The sequence below is a fragment of the Neolamprologus multifasciatus genome, chromosome 11 (assembly GCF_963576455.1).
Source record: "Neolamprologus multifasciatus chromosome 11, fNeoMul1.2, whole genome shotgun sequence".
Taxonomy (NCBI): domain Eukaryota; kingdom Metazoa; phylum Chordata; class Actinopteri; order Cichliformes; family Cichlidae; genus Neolamprologus; species Neolamprologus multifasciatus.
The window spans coordinates 14,881,126-14,895,556 of NC_140449.1; the positions used below are offsets into that span (position 1 = coordinate 14,881,126).

Genomic DNA, 14,431 nt, shown 5'->3' on the forward strand with positions numbered 1-14,431 from the left:
CCAGAAAGCGAACGAGTGTTTGTGTTTCCCTCCCGCCCTGCCTCCCCCTCAGCGTTGCGATTTTTAACGGTGGCCCCCTTTTCTCCGAGCACTCACCCCTCTCTGCTCATCGCTGAGCGCCACTTTAAAGGCCCCAGCGAGCAGTCGAGCCTTGTCCCGACTCTCATTTGTCACAGAGATCACATGGTGGCGCATAAGTTAGGACCCTGTGGTAGCGGCGCAATTACAGGGTCGGCGGAAGGGAGCAAAGCCAGCGGATCCAGTGGCAAGGACGACTCCTCGGTGGCGGCACTGAACTAAACTTTCTGTTCCTGTCTTTTTGATGGACGGCCTGAGGAAAGAGGAGGCACATTATATGGGAAGACGGGGAGTTACTTATACTGTGTGTGCGTGTGTGTGTGTGTAGGCATACAGTGAAAGCACAGCACAGTTTGTTTTTGTCATCGCCACTCTTTTTAAATTATTCTCAGCCAATTTAGTGGCGCAAAAAAATAAAGATCCAACAAATAAGTGTTGGCAATGACTTCTGGAAACATTCTCACATGTGTTTTGAGAACTTTGAAAGCACATTATGTGATTCTGCACCAGTCAAACCACATCCCAGATTAGCTCCAAGTATGGACTGTTTTTATTCACTTCTGCCTGAACACTCTCCTTTTAGAATGAGTTACTGCTCTGTGATAACTACATACTGTATAAATATGCTACTGTCTTTTTAGATGTCTTCTTTCTACTTAATGTAAATGTAAATGAATCAAATCTGATTAAGTAGTATGTGGTACATAATTTATAATTCTGTGTGTGTATTTGTTCACATGTCTTTGTGGCCCCCACCATGTATGTGTGTGTGTGTGTGTGTGTGTGTGTGTGTGTGTGTGTGTGTGTGTGTGTGTGTGTGTGTGTGTGAGTTTGAGTTTATGTGCCATGGGAGAGTGACAGTTCTGACCTTAGCCTCTGAGGCCATGCCAGGTCATTGGCCGCCAGCCTCAGAGTGGTGAGGCCACATACTGGGGTGAGCGCTGCGACTGAGAAAACAGGCTTCATGAAAACAGAGTAGGATAAATAGATGGTTTGAAGGCTGGATCGTGGGAGGAATGAAGAAAAAAAAAGATGGGTGACGAGGATGAGACAGACCGACCACAGCACAGAGGAGCAAGAGTCAGGAAGGAGCCTGGTGGAGGAAAATGCAAATCCTTGTAGCGAGGATGGAGAAAATGCTGAAGATGGGCTCCATGCTGCTCATTAGGTTTGGGTGTGTATGGGAATGGCAGCAAACATGACATTTCCTCTGCAGCCAGCGGAACGACTCCGGCATCAAATAACAGCCCTGCTGCACAATGAGTAGTAAAGCTGTAGCCACCAGAGCTGTCGCCCAGCCCAACTACCACCAGCCACCATGAGCCAGGAGCCTTCACTTTGACTCAGGGCCAGGGCAGGGAGCAGGATGTAACAAACAAGCTTCGTACAGATTTGAGACTCTGGCTTGGTAGCTGCATCAAGCATCCAGTTAACTAGACAGAGATACCTGAGCACTGCATTTATTTATTTCTTTTTTACCAAACTGAGTCTTTAACCTAAAGGAAAACTGCTGTCAGTGACCAAGCTGGCACTTAAATCAAGCATGGCCCTGGGTGTGTATCCTTGTTTGGACGTGTAATTATTGTCTGGGAAGATTCATAGTAAATGACAAGTTTACTGATTTATAGCACAACTTAAAGTTTGTTGGTTTTTCTCAGAAGCTAGACTGTTTAAGGACAGATTCAGAGTTTAATCAGTCCGAGAATGTTGTGCAATAGAACAAATTAAAGATGAAGCAGATCAACATTTTTAAAAAGACTAATACATTAAAACAACTGCACATAATCATTTGAATGTATTCCATTTGTTGTTGTTTTTTTCATCATTCACTAACCTATAAAATAGATTTTCACAATTAAGTTTTGCTTTGAATGCACTCTTCTTCACATTTAAGAACATTTTCGGTCTCCGTTCCGAACTCACGTTTTCAGCTTGCCTTTTCTCACTTCCACTCTCACCCTCCCAATTAATATTGCTGCAGTCTTCTGTTCTTCTGCTTTTATTTTGGTAAGTAAAGGCTCTTTGATTCAGTAGACACGAGCCGCAGAGTAATAAACCCATCAGGCACGTGTCCATGATGTAACCATAACAAAGGGATCCCCCTGCCAGAATGTCTTCCTGAGGTTATATTGAAAGATTCATGACATGTTTAACAGTCTTTTGCACACTGAAGACATATAATTTCTCGCATTGGACACATCTAACTGGTCATCTTCTTACAGTGTCTGATGTACTTCCCCTGGCTCCACAGCTGTCTTGAAAGTAGCAGCTTTGCTCCCAGTTTTACCGACATGGAAGGTGGCTGTTATGGGCAAATAAGAGGACAGGACGAGTTTAGAGAAAAGGGTCAAACCGCATGATGAGAGCGGATGGTTCTGTCTCCTGAAAGCCCTTCCAGCAACCGGAAGCAACCAAGTTAAAGGCCACAGCCACAATTACTGTGTTGGTGCACTGCAACAGGGTCCTGTCAGAGAAGTTAAAAAAAAAACAACTGAGTTTGTGTGTGTGTGTGTCCTCCTTTTTTTTTTTTTTTTTTTTTTTTTTTGAGAGGTGAGGTGAATGACTCTGACAGCTGAGGTGTAAATCCAGCCATGAATAGGCTGGAATAAGACTACCAAACCAATTACATTTGGCCTTCTGTAGATGCTGAATAGAGTATATTGAAAGACAGAGGGGGAAATTTGTTAATAATAGGTCCTTATAGACATGAGTAAAATGGTTCTTGTGTTTTATTTTTTCTTCTTTAACAGAAGTTGGTGGATGACTGGTTGGGCTATCTTTGTCCCAGATTGAAATGTATATAATGGATTATCTTAAAATCTTGTCCATGGTCCCCCGACGATAAATCCTGAGGACTGGAAACTAAGTTTGAATTTGACTATGTTTTAGTCACTAACAGGGTGGCTCAAGGGATGTTGTCAGTCTAAAAGACACGTCTGTGTCCAGACTGGAAAAAAAACATAAAGGGAGCAGGTCACTGTTAAATTTCGTACGGATGATGTGATCGTCTGTTTTTTCTCCACTGACACAGTGAAGCTGGTTTAGATTCAAATCTATAGACCAGGGGTGCCAAACTTAAATACACAGTGGGCCAAAATTCAAAACTGGAACAAAGTTGCGGGCTGACATTAATATTTGTTGAAAAAAAAATCTTCCTCTAGATATAAGAATGAATCTTTTCTTATGGACTCAAACAAGTTTTGCTGAAAAACTGAATATGGAACAAGCAAAGCTTAATACGAAACAATATATATATTAGCTGTATAATACCAGTAGGCCAACTCTAATAGTAATTTGGTATGGCTTTGCGGGCCAAATGTAATTAGGCTGCGGGCCAACTTTGGCCCACAGGCCAGAGTTTGACACCTATGCTATAGACTGTTATTAAATGGAGTAATTCCTAAAAGACTTTGGTGATTCCCTTTCTTTTTCTTTAGCAAAATTATCCATTTTGTTTGACCTGGAATTGGTTTACTACCAAAGTACTTGTAAAACTAATGACATTCCCAGCATGGGCTGCTTGTGTTTTCTCCTACAAGTTTCTTTTGCCAGTACAGTAAAATGCGAGAGTAAGACAACAGGAAGCCTTTTACTGCCACCCTTGCTCTGCACCAAATGAAACAACTTAAATACAGCAAATGCAAAGCCAAGTCTCATATTCAGGAACTAACCCAAGGCAAGGTTGCAGTTTGAACAAGATATAGCCTGATCATATCCAGCATAGGCATGTATGAATTCAAACTCATACATCCTAAGTTCATTTAGCAATGCAGTCAGCAACAGGGTACCAAAATGTTTCTTGGTTTTAATCTGTCGGTGCAGCTTTGACTGTTTCTCTTAAATGCAGTAACTTCAACCCATCATATAAATTGCATTAACTACTGTCGCAGCGCACCGGCTGCCACTTAGCTGCCCCAGACATTACTGCATTTTGCCATTTTCCAAACATATTGTCATATTGTGCGCTGGCATCCAGCACAGCTTCTAAAGTAGCTCTAACTAACTTAGCTTATGCCAGCTAGCTGACACACTGCCAGTAACTGTCTTTGTGCATTTAAGCTGCATGGGTTTTGTACAAGTCTATTAAATAGGTCACAAGTTTTTTTGTTTTTTTTGTTTGTTTTTTTCCCCTGAGCCTCTAGTGTCTGAAATTCTATCCCACGATATTGTATAAACAGTGGCAGGCTCCTTTTGTGTCATAAGCATCTGAAGAATGCACTGGTGCAGCGAGTACTATGAGGGGTGTTCCCTCGGGGACATGACCAACAAGAGGGGATCGATCAAGGCAATGCTGGCGTCACAGTGTAAATTGGAACTTATGTTAGCATTGTCTTTGTGGGTGTGTGTTTGCATAAGCTGAGCAATGGACTGAGCAATGGACCTCATCCAGGTCACCAGACCTGGATGAGTCATTTCGCTAAGGCAATGCTGACAGCAACATGTCACATCAAGACATCGCCCAGCTCTCAACTCCTCGCTTGATTCCTCCTTCTAGTGTAGATCGCCAACTGTTGTTATTGTCTTCCAGTGCTGTTATTAACTTCCACATTCCTGAGCATAATGTCATATCATCAGTGAATTTTGCACACTGAACTCATTTACCTCAGCTGGTTATGGATTGCTAAAAACAGCATTCAGCCTCAGTGAATTGACTTGAAATTAGGTTTTCTACTGTGTTAAATTTAACTTCTATAAGCCCAGCCTGCAACACAATTTTTCCAGTGTACCCTGTGGCATGTTGACATTAGTGACACAGCCCTGACTCATTTAGCCTCCAATAAGTGAGTGATAGTGGCACAAGTTTGCCACAGTTATTTAGTCCTTCACAGCCAAAACCCCGGACCTCAGCAATGTAAACATTGCCTCTGTGCACGTATGTGTATGTGGATCCCAGGCTTAACTTGCAGTGCCGTATGGACATGTGATGCTTATTTTCAGCAGGTTATTTGGTTACAACGGCTGTTTGGTTTGTGGTTTTTAAGGATGGAAAAGTATGTGATGTTCTCCCAGCCATGCCTAAATGAAGAGCATATTGTGCGGTACAGTTATTTCAGTGGAAAACACATGCACGGAGCCCATGACCAGCGTTTCCACTCATATACACTGCTCAAAAGCACTAAAGGAACACTGAAAAAAACATCAGATCTTAGTGTTGGGAGCAAAAAGTCATGCTAAATATCTATACTGATATGGACTGGGTAATGTATTAAGAATGAAAGCTTGCCACATCACATTGGTTGATCAATTACATTTCCATCAATCAACAGTGCTAAATTCAACGACACCCCAAAAATCAAAGTGAAAAGATGACACAGGAGGTCAGTCTTTTTTGCCGAAATTTAATTGCAGGATCTCCAAATGGTACTCAGAAGTTTGTAAGGCTTGTATGCATGTCTGACAATGTCGTAGGTGCAACCTAGCAGCAAAACATAATGTCCCAGAGGTGTGCCGTTAGATTTGGTTCAGTGGAGTTCAGGGGGCCAGTCAATGGTATCAGTTCCTTCATCCTTCAGAAACTGTCTGCATACTCCTAACATGAGGCCGGGCATTGTGGTGCACTAGTGAGAAATCGGGACCCATGGCACCAGAGTAGGGTGTGACAATAAGTTCAAATATTTCATCTCAACAGCTAATGACTGTCAAGGTGCAGTTTTCTGTGCATTGCTCTATGAATATGCCTCCCCAGATCCTCACTGACCCAGCACCAAATCAGTCTTGCTGAATGGTCTTACAGGCAGTACATCTGCCGCATGTGCTCAGAGTGAACCTGCTTTTATCTGTGAAAGCATGGGGCACCAGTGGTGGCGCTGCCAGTTCTGGTATTTTATTGCAAATGCCAATCCAGCTGCACAGTAAAGACAGGGCCCACATTCACACCACTGTACTGCTATAGATCATTTTGTATTTCTGGCAGTGCTCATCCTGTACCTCCTTGCAGAAAGGAGCAGATACTGCTCCTGCTGATGGGTTTAGGACCTTCCTTGGCCCTGTCCAGCTCTCCTAGAGTAACTGCCTGTCTCCTGGAATCTTCTCCATGCTCTTGAGATTGTGTGTCTTAGGCTACGTCCACACGTACACGGGTATTTTCGAAAACGGAGATTTTCCTATGCGTGTGCACCTTTCGTCCACACGTAAACTGCGTTTTTGGTCACTGAAAACAAAGATTTTTAAAAACTCCGGCCAGGGTGGATATTTTTGAAAACTCAGTTTTTGCATTTCCGTGTGGACGAGAAAAACAGAAAACGCAGCGTCAAAGGTGTGCGCATTTTTTGACGTCACACTGTCCGCCACGTTATTGTTTCAGTGAAATGAATTTCTACAATACTATTACTGTTAATTGTACACTCTGAAGTGTTTAAATGCTTACATATACACACACAGTTACTGTCCCTCCACACATATGACTTGGTTCTGCTTCAATGCCCCAACTTTGTTTACTTTTTCCCACCGAGGCTTCTAGACTTCTGATTGGCCAACAATTCTGCACGGTTAGGAATATATCGCCACCTGTTGCTTTGGCATGTTCCTAGCAGCGTTTTCCTTCATTTCTGCCTTTACGTGTGGACGGGATTATTTTTTAAAACGAAAACGGAAAATCTCCATTTTCAAAAATACCCGTGTACGTGTGGACGTAGCCTTAATTTCATTAACACCAAAGCAGCTGAAACCGAATAATAGCCCCCTCTGCTACTTCACTGACCAGATCAATATCCCACAAGTTGAATTGACTTGATAATATACTATTAATAAAAAGTGTTCTAATTTTTTTGATTACTCTATGTTAGCCTCTTCTTGTAACTCCATGAAAGTTGCACATCTCAAAACAATGCTGGCAAAAATATGCTCAACACTGGTATCAGAGGTGTTTTTCTTAACTTTATTGATGGAAACAAACTGGTGAGGGTAAAAGAAAAGGCTTGCTGAAGTTGCAGAGAACAGACATAGCTTTGGTCTGGACAAGTGGCAAGCGGATAAGATTATAGTATAGTACTGGTTTTATGTTGTGGTAGATAACGGGTGGAGCAGAGGCATCCTTGTGCAGTAATGTCAGGTTTCAGAAAACCCAAATGCAAATGCCTGGGAGGCTGAGACCTCTAATGTCCATGATTGTCCCATTGGCCCAGTGTACCAGCCTAAATCAGCCCTCCAGCTTGTACGGTTGTGTCATATCCATTTTATAAATGCACTCACACACATGCACTGTGAGGGAAGGAAGCAGATATAGCTGACCACAGCAGGCCGCATGTGAACCGTTCTGACTCTGTAACACCAGTCTCCCTGCCCACATACAACTGAAGGAGTAGCACCTCCAGTAATTAAGCTTTCACCTCTACACAGTGTCTCACACATCCAAAAATCACAGTTATTTAACTGCCTGAATGAGTTTAACTCTTCATTTAGTGTTGCAGATTTTCGATGGAACTTTATTTGGATTTTGGAAGTGTTCTCAGTCATAATCCTACTTATCTGCCATCTATAAGGCCTGTTCAAGTTTAGAGATGGCTCACTGATTTATTTATGTGTTTTTTGTTTTTCAGTCGGTGGTCAAAACAGGACGCTTGCTTATCAGTCATGAGGCACCGGTAACAGGAGGCTTTGCTTCTGAAATCAGCTCTACAGTGCAGGTGAGTGGAGGCCATGAGTGTATGCATTCATGCATGTCATCGATTGTGTGTCCATGCTGATAGTGTGCTATAGTTGACTTTTATTTGACAATCCGTCTCCAGGGGTAGATATAAAACTCCTAAAAACTTCTAACCGATTTCCCCAGAGCTGTGGTTTTGAAAACTGAGAGGCCTGCCTCCGAGCTGGGTTTACAGTAGAGCTGAGAAGAGGCACCGATCTTTGCACCATGAAGCAAAGATTATGAGTAAGGTCAATGGAGAGGTGCTCGCCAGCTAATTTGGTTGCTAACCAGCACGCTCAGCAGCTGGAGCTGCAGCAGTGGCTTTGACACACAGCTCACAGAGGCAATCAATTAAGGCACTTTAGAAACCTCTAGCGCTTCACCACTGCAGTTTGCATCAGAAATGATATTCCTTCTATGAGTCAACAGAAACTCAGACAATGAGGAAATCATATTCTCTAGCCCAAGTGAAAATAATTTTCTCCATAAAATAGCTTAGAATGGATAAAGAGACATTTCCTATGTCAAAGAGATTCACTGATAAATGTGGACTGCTAATAGTTGATTCTGTATTTCTAGAGGAACTATGCTGCCAGTCATTGTGCGGTAAAATATAATCATGGTTGGCTTGAATGTTGAATGTGCAGTTGTGTTGATGTGGTTTCCTGAAAAATGAGCATATATAGAATTAATTCAAAATCAATTTTGTCAGATGATGTGCATAAATATATCTTATAGTTTATAGTGCCAATGGCAGTATGATTTTTTTTTTTTTTAACTTATAAACCACTATAACATACACCAGAAAAATTGTTCCACCAACCTGGCTAGGAGAGATTTGTGAACTACACACCCAGGCATGGTTTCAAAACTGTTCAAGAACAGCTCAACGTAGTCAGAGGTACACTCTTGGCTCAATCTTCAAACTGATCAATCACACACTCTGTTTATACATCACTTTTTATTTGATTATTAGTTATTAATCTCTGGCACTCTTCCACAGTGTCTCTTTGGTCCTGTCTTCCTCCCCTCACCTAAAGATTGTGCCATTGTATTAACACACCTGAATGTTCCAGACTACCAAAACGTTATAGAGGTGGTCACGCTTGCTGATCTTCACTTAGTCAAATTAATTTGGTCAGCTATTTGCATTCGTAATTCTTATAAAACACTTTAAATGCTAACTAGTGTTAGTGTTTGTCCTCTCTTCCTACCCAGCCATGTGCCACATGGCTGAGCCTAGTTCTGCCAGAGGTTTCTTCCTGTTAAAAGGGAGGTTTTCCTTCCCACTGTCACCAAATGCTTGCTCATAGGGGAGTAGTTTGATTGTTGGGGATTTCTCTCTAGTATTGTTGGGTCTTTACCTTATAATATAAAGCTACAGTTCTTGTAATTTGGTACTATATAAATAACTTTCAACTGATTTTAATGAAGCTTGATTCATATATCCACCCCTACTCCAAAAAAGTTCCAGACTCTTAAAGATATCCACAGGGATCCCATGTGGATCCTCCAGCTAACAGAGCTAACTGATTACTTAAAATTCCTGATAATGTGGGATTTCACAAAATAATAAAGCAAACTTCCAGCTCTGGCATATAGTCAGCTCATTTGGAACTTTCTTCTGTCACTGTCACAAGTGATTCAGTTGCTTCAGTAACATTTAATGCATCTTTTAAAATCTAGCCCACAGCTAACTCACAGACTGAGTGGCATGATTATATTTCTTGCTGGCATCCACTTTAGTACTATATCAACTACAGTTCCCAAACTTGGAGCATTATCAGCTTAGATAGCAGTAGAAACGTAGGAGTAAGATGGGCAGAATCTATTAATATTAACTTTTTGTTTGACATTGTTTGGTTCTCCTTAAGTATATTGGAATTTCCCTTTTTGCTTGGAACCTGTGGGCATACAGGCCAAGACATCAAACTGTTCAATCAAATTTTAATAAACACTGTTCACTGAACATATAAATTAACCACTGATATGACATGATGGCATATACAACATTTTTAACCTGATTTCTAATTTGGCCCATCTCCCATTTGAGATTATGTTCTCAGGTATGCCCAGACAGCTTCCAGCACAGCTGCTGTTCTAACTACTTGCACTGGTGCCCTTTGTGGGCAGTTTCCTGGAACATTATCACGCTTCCTATACAGTAATAACAATTTTGGCACAAGAGTGTAAACAAAATAGACTAAAACCCAGCAAAAATACTGAGGAGCTGCACAGATAATACAATGCTACTCATCTAAGGGTTGTGAATCCAGCTGAGCTGTCTGCTCATATTGGATTTCTGAAATATTGCTTGCTGCTGGTAATGCAAAAGTTCTGCACACTGTAACCACAACATGCCAGAGACAGTCGATGCCAAATTCTCAGCTAAGTACGATGCATGACTAAATGAAAAGCCCTCCCTTTCCCTTCATCCTAATTGCATCTACTCTTGTGTTCTGGGGTAATTATCTTCAGTGTGTGGGGTGTTTTCTCTCTCTGAGACACTCACTGTAGCAGCGACTAGCACTCCCATCTAGATGAGCAATTAGTGTCTTAACAAATGACACATCTCCCCTTTTATGACCACCTCCTCAAAAGTCATCAGCCTAATTGTATGCATGACACACTATGCATTACCTGGAACAGTTTCCTTGTTAATGCTCGTGAGTTGGAGCTGTCAAATGAAAAAATCGATCCCATGCTCATTTACTGTCAATCAGATGTTGCCTTCTCCCCCTCCCCTGTTTGCTAGGGCTTAAATGGCCAGTGAGTCATCCACCTCATTTCCATGTTTTCACATTGTGTACAGATGATGTAAGCTGTTGGTGTATTCACTGATTGCATCGATCTGCAGTTTTCGCCTGGCCTCGGGAGATTTGGATGCTCTTTTCGGAAAATAAATCTTTACAGTTGCTGATTGTTGTACTTCAACAGGATGCAGCTTGACCTACTGGCATCTGTTGCACTCTTAAAACCATGAATTATATCAAAGATATCAAAGATATCCCTTCATCAGAGAGAACGTAATGGGCTCATTGAAGATCTTCTAAAAGGCAGTCTCACTAAAAAAAAAAAAGTGAGCTGGCTTTACAACAAGCCATTATGCTTAAAAATAAATAAGCACAGCGCTATTGACACTTTAAAGACTGCAGCCAGTTACAAGCCCGTGGCGTGACAGCATAATAAACGATCAGCATTACCTAGCGCAGCATGTCAAACTTTGCCTTGTGCCGGAGTGATCCAGATGTACTTGCCTGGCTACATGACAGCACCTTTCTCAGCTCTGCTTGACAGTTTTGACCAAAAACATGCTAGTATGTTGCCTAAAAGGGCTGTGAGTCATGATTTGAGCTGAACTCATGTGTTCAGCAGATTTGTAAAGGAAAAGGTGACACTTTCAGATTTAGCATGGTCAGGTAGAAGAATCAAACCTGCAATTATATCAGACTAGTCACTAGTTGTAGGGATGATGCGCCACGTTAAGCATGGTTCTTTTTTTTTTGCCAGAACATTGAGTTTGTTTTCCTTCCACTCGCTCACCACTGAGGTTTCCTCAGTTCTAATGTGTTTTTATTAGAAATATTTGTTCTTCGCACACAGTGTTAATCCGTCTTTGTTTGACGCAGCTTGAAAAGTCACAAAGCTTGTTGTAACTTTTGTTGCTCACTTGAATGCAGAGTAAATGCTGTCATGTGTGTTCCCTTTGAGTTGTAAAATAAAATGGCCATTTAAATGTGATCGTGCAGTCCCACTCAGCTTTGATAATAATAAGAATAATAAATAAAGCTTCTAAAAATACAGCTTTTAGGGAGATTGTGAGTCAGAGGTCCCCGTCAACAACAATAACATCCTGGAGAGTTTCTGAATATTGGAGACAGATTAGTGGTATTGTGGAAAATCGAGGTCCTAACATATACCACACTTCTTTGTTTACTTGTGTGGTCTCGCAACTGTGAAATCAAGTGAAGAAAAAGATAAGCTGGTTGTCAGTAAAGCTTGTATAGTCTGGACTTAGTTGCCTGGGAGCACTGTTTAAACTAAAGTCTGTTATTTTGAAGACAGCGTGGATTCAACTACTATCTACTTCAGACTTTTGGGCTCTTACAGAAAGATCCTCAGATGGAGTCGATCTTCTGTTTTGTGTTATGAACAGAAGAGTGTTTGGTAGGACTTGGCAAGTTTCCTTTATCAGGCTTTGGATCTCACCGCCATGATTTAATGATGTGTCATTTTGGCCCTTTTCGAAGTGTTTTACTGATGTGGATCAGACGCAGTAGGGCAGAAAGATGAGGCTCAGGACAATGCTTTTGTGGACCTCAGGGATGCACAGAGAGAAATGGTGAATCATCCTAGAAAAGCGTTGCAGACATGACTAAAGTAGCTTCAGGTTCCAAAAAAGTACTTGCTTTGGCTGATCATTTGAAAATAATAAAATGCTGCATAATTGTGACCACGCTGGACGACAATAGCTCTTGGCAGCTTCAAGCAATTAGACCGGAGTGTACTTAACATAACCTATGTAGGGTATCAAATATGGTAGTTTTCTAACTTATGCTTGGTGTTCTCCAGTTTCTGCTTCACTCTCTAACCACAAATGACATTGCACTGAATCATGTGGCACTGTCACGGAGGGGGTTTAACAGTTATTCACTGGCCCCTTTGATTCCCTGCTTATGGTAGTGGTTTCGATTATTCTTGTGTAATTAAACCTAACAGAATCAAACATCCAGCTTAGGATGTCCTGTTGAGCTGTGGTCCTCTGCTATGATACAATTCAAAAGCTGGCGTCTCCACTCTGGCCCACTTGTTGTTAGCAGAGGATGAAGGCCTTGCCATCTCCTGCCATAAATGCCTTCTAAATCAGAATCAGGTTCCTGGTTGCCGGTCAGACGCATCTGAATGAGAAGCAGCCCAAGGCCCTGGGCGCTGTTCTCCACAGTGGTAGGCCCCCCGCCCCCGACTTGTCGTTCTCCATCAGGGGATACACTAAACTGCCTTTAAAGTTCAATGTGTAAACAAGAAAGCTCCTTCAGAAGATTTGATTGGATACATGTAGTGCACTAGCTAAGAAGGTCTCCTTCCGCTCATTATCATCACTTGCTTAACAGCAGGAAGCCCACACCAGGCCAGTAATATAAGTTAATGGCTTACCTATATGAAATAAAACCAGAAGTCTAAAGCAACAGCAGCCGCAACGATTCTCAGATAAAGAAGCTGACTAATGACAGATTAAATCTTTTTTTTCTTCTTTTTTTAAAAAAAATATGTTATTTATAGTGGCATTTGTCATGATCCAATCTATTTATTTTCTCTAGTGGCCTCACTGTATAGTTGTTCTTATTGTTAGAAGAACTGCAATTCCCACATATCATATTGTTCTCATACCCACTAAACTTTAGTAAGAGGCCTCCGTGTTTTTTCTTTACAGTGGATCCTTTTTGAGCTCAATGGTTTTTCCACAGGTCTAATATCAACAGTACAACAACAAAACAATGTCACATTCACAGCTCTGACACTCAAGCCTTTCTGTTGTATTTCTTAGTATTATTTCATTTCTTCTTTGCCAAACATCCGACAAGTAGCAACTTGCCTTATCCTTAACTCAGCATAACACGATGAACTATCTGTGCTTTACTTTGCAAACTTATTCAAAACATTAAATTTACTTTGCATAGCATCAGCTTACAATTACCAGGGCTTTAGAGTGCGACCAAATTTTTCAGTGGTGCAACTAAAAAAAAAAAAAAATTTAAATTTTTTTTTTAAAAAATCACATGTAAAACTGTGGTGTTAAGCGATGCGGTTGAAAAATTTGAGTGCGCCTAACTTTTGTGCCGGTACACCTAAATTTTTAAAGTTAGGCGTACCCGTGCGCCTATGGCAAAAAGTTAGTCTAGAGCCCTGATTACTATGTGAGTAAAGATCAGAACAGAGACGTTGCATACATGCTGTATCTGTCCTTCAATCTCATTATCATTGGGAGAGCTTTAAAAACACGTTTAGAAGTCACGAACTTAACAATAACTGAAATCTAGCTGGTTTGGCTTGGGACTTTCTTAACTGATATAGCATGTGATACTGGCTTTTTTCTACCCCTGTCTGACTGCAACCTCCAATCTGCGGGTGTTTCTGACAATCTAAATATCATCATTTTGATTCTAAGCCCCCGCTGTGTAGTATTTTTAAATCCTGCACCACTGCAGGACTCGAGCTTTTTTGCAACTGCCCTGTTGACATATTTTTATTCTGACATTTAAGTATATTACATATAATGATGCACCTCTCATAAGATAAACACAGATTTAAATGAAATCTGAGATGCATGGCCATCCCCCATCCAGCTGGGATGGCAGGCAGTCAAACTGCTGTACTTTTCTCCCACTTCCAGTAGATGTATTTAAAGGAGATTACAGCTCTGATCCAGACAAAAAGACCAAACTCCCTGGTACCGTCTGACTAGTTTTCTGTAGTCGGACAGAGAATAGATCTCAATGTTGTAATCTCAGTGGACAAGGGTCATCACATTGTTGCTTCCACTAATACCCTGAGATGAAGAGAAAGCATCATGTGGTGTGGTATTTTTCCCCTCTTCAGTCTTCAACAGAAATTCATCATTTCATAAATACCTTGGACAAAAGCTCCTTCACTGCATATCCTGCTGTCAAATGAATAATGTAAAAAAGCAGGGCTTTTCAGTCAAGGCTGCACAGGAGCAAAAAGACT

General features: G+C 41.3%; 1 protein-coding gene across 2 annotated transcripts in view; it reads left to right on the top strand.

The window, feature by feature from the left end:
- The window catches only part of bckdhb (branched chain keto acid dehydrogenase E1 subunit beta), a 59,456-nt gene that overhangs the window by 37,620 nt on the left and 7,405 nt on the right, over nt 1–14,431 (top strand). For both annotated transcript variants that reach the window (XM_085176786.1, XM_085176785.1), the window contains exon 9: nt 7,617–7,703. In XM_085176786.1, the coding sequence (XP_085032912.1) occupies nt 7,617–7,703 (87 nt within the window). The remainder of the gene's footprint in view (nt 1–7,616; nt 7,704–14,431) is intronic.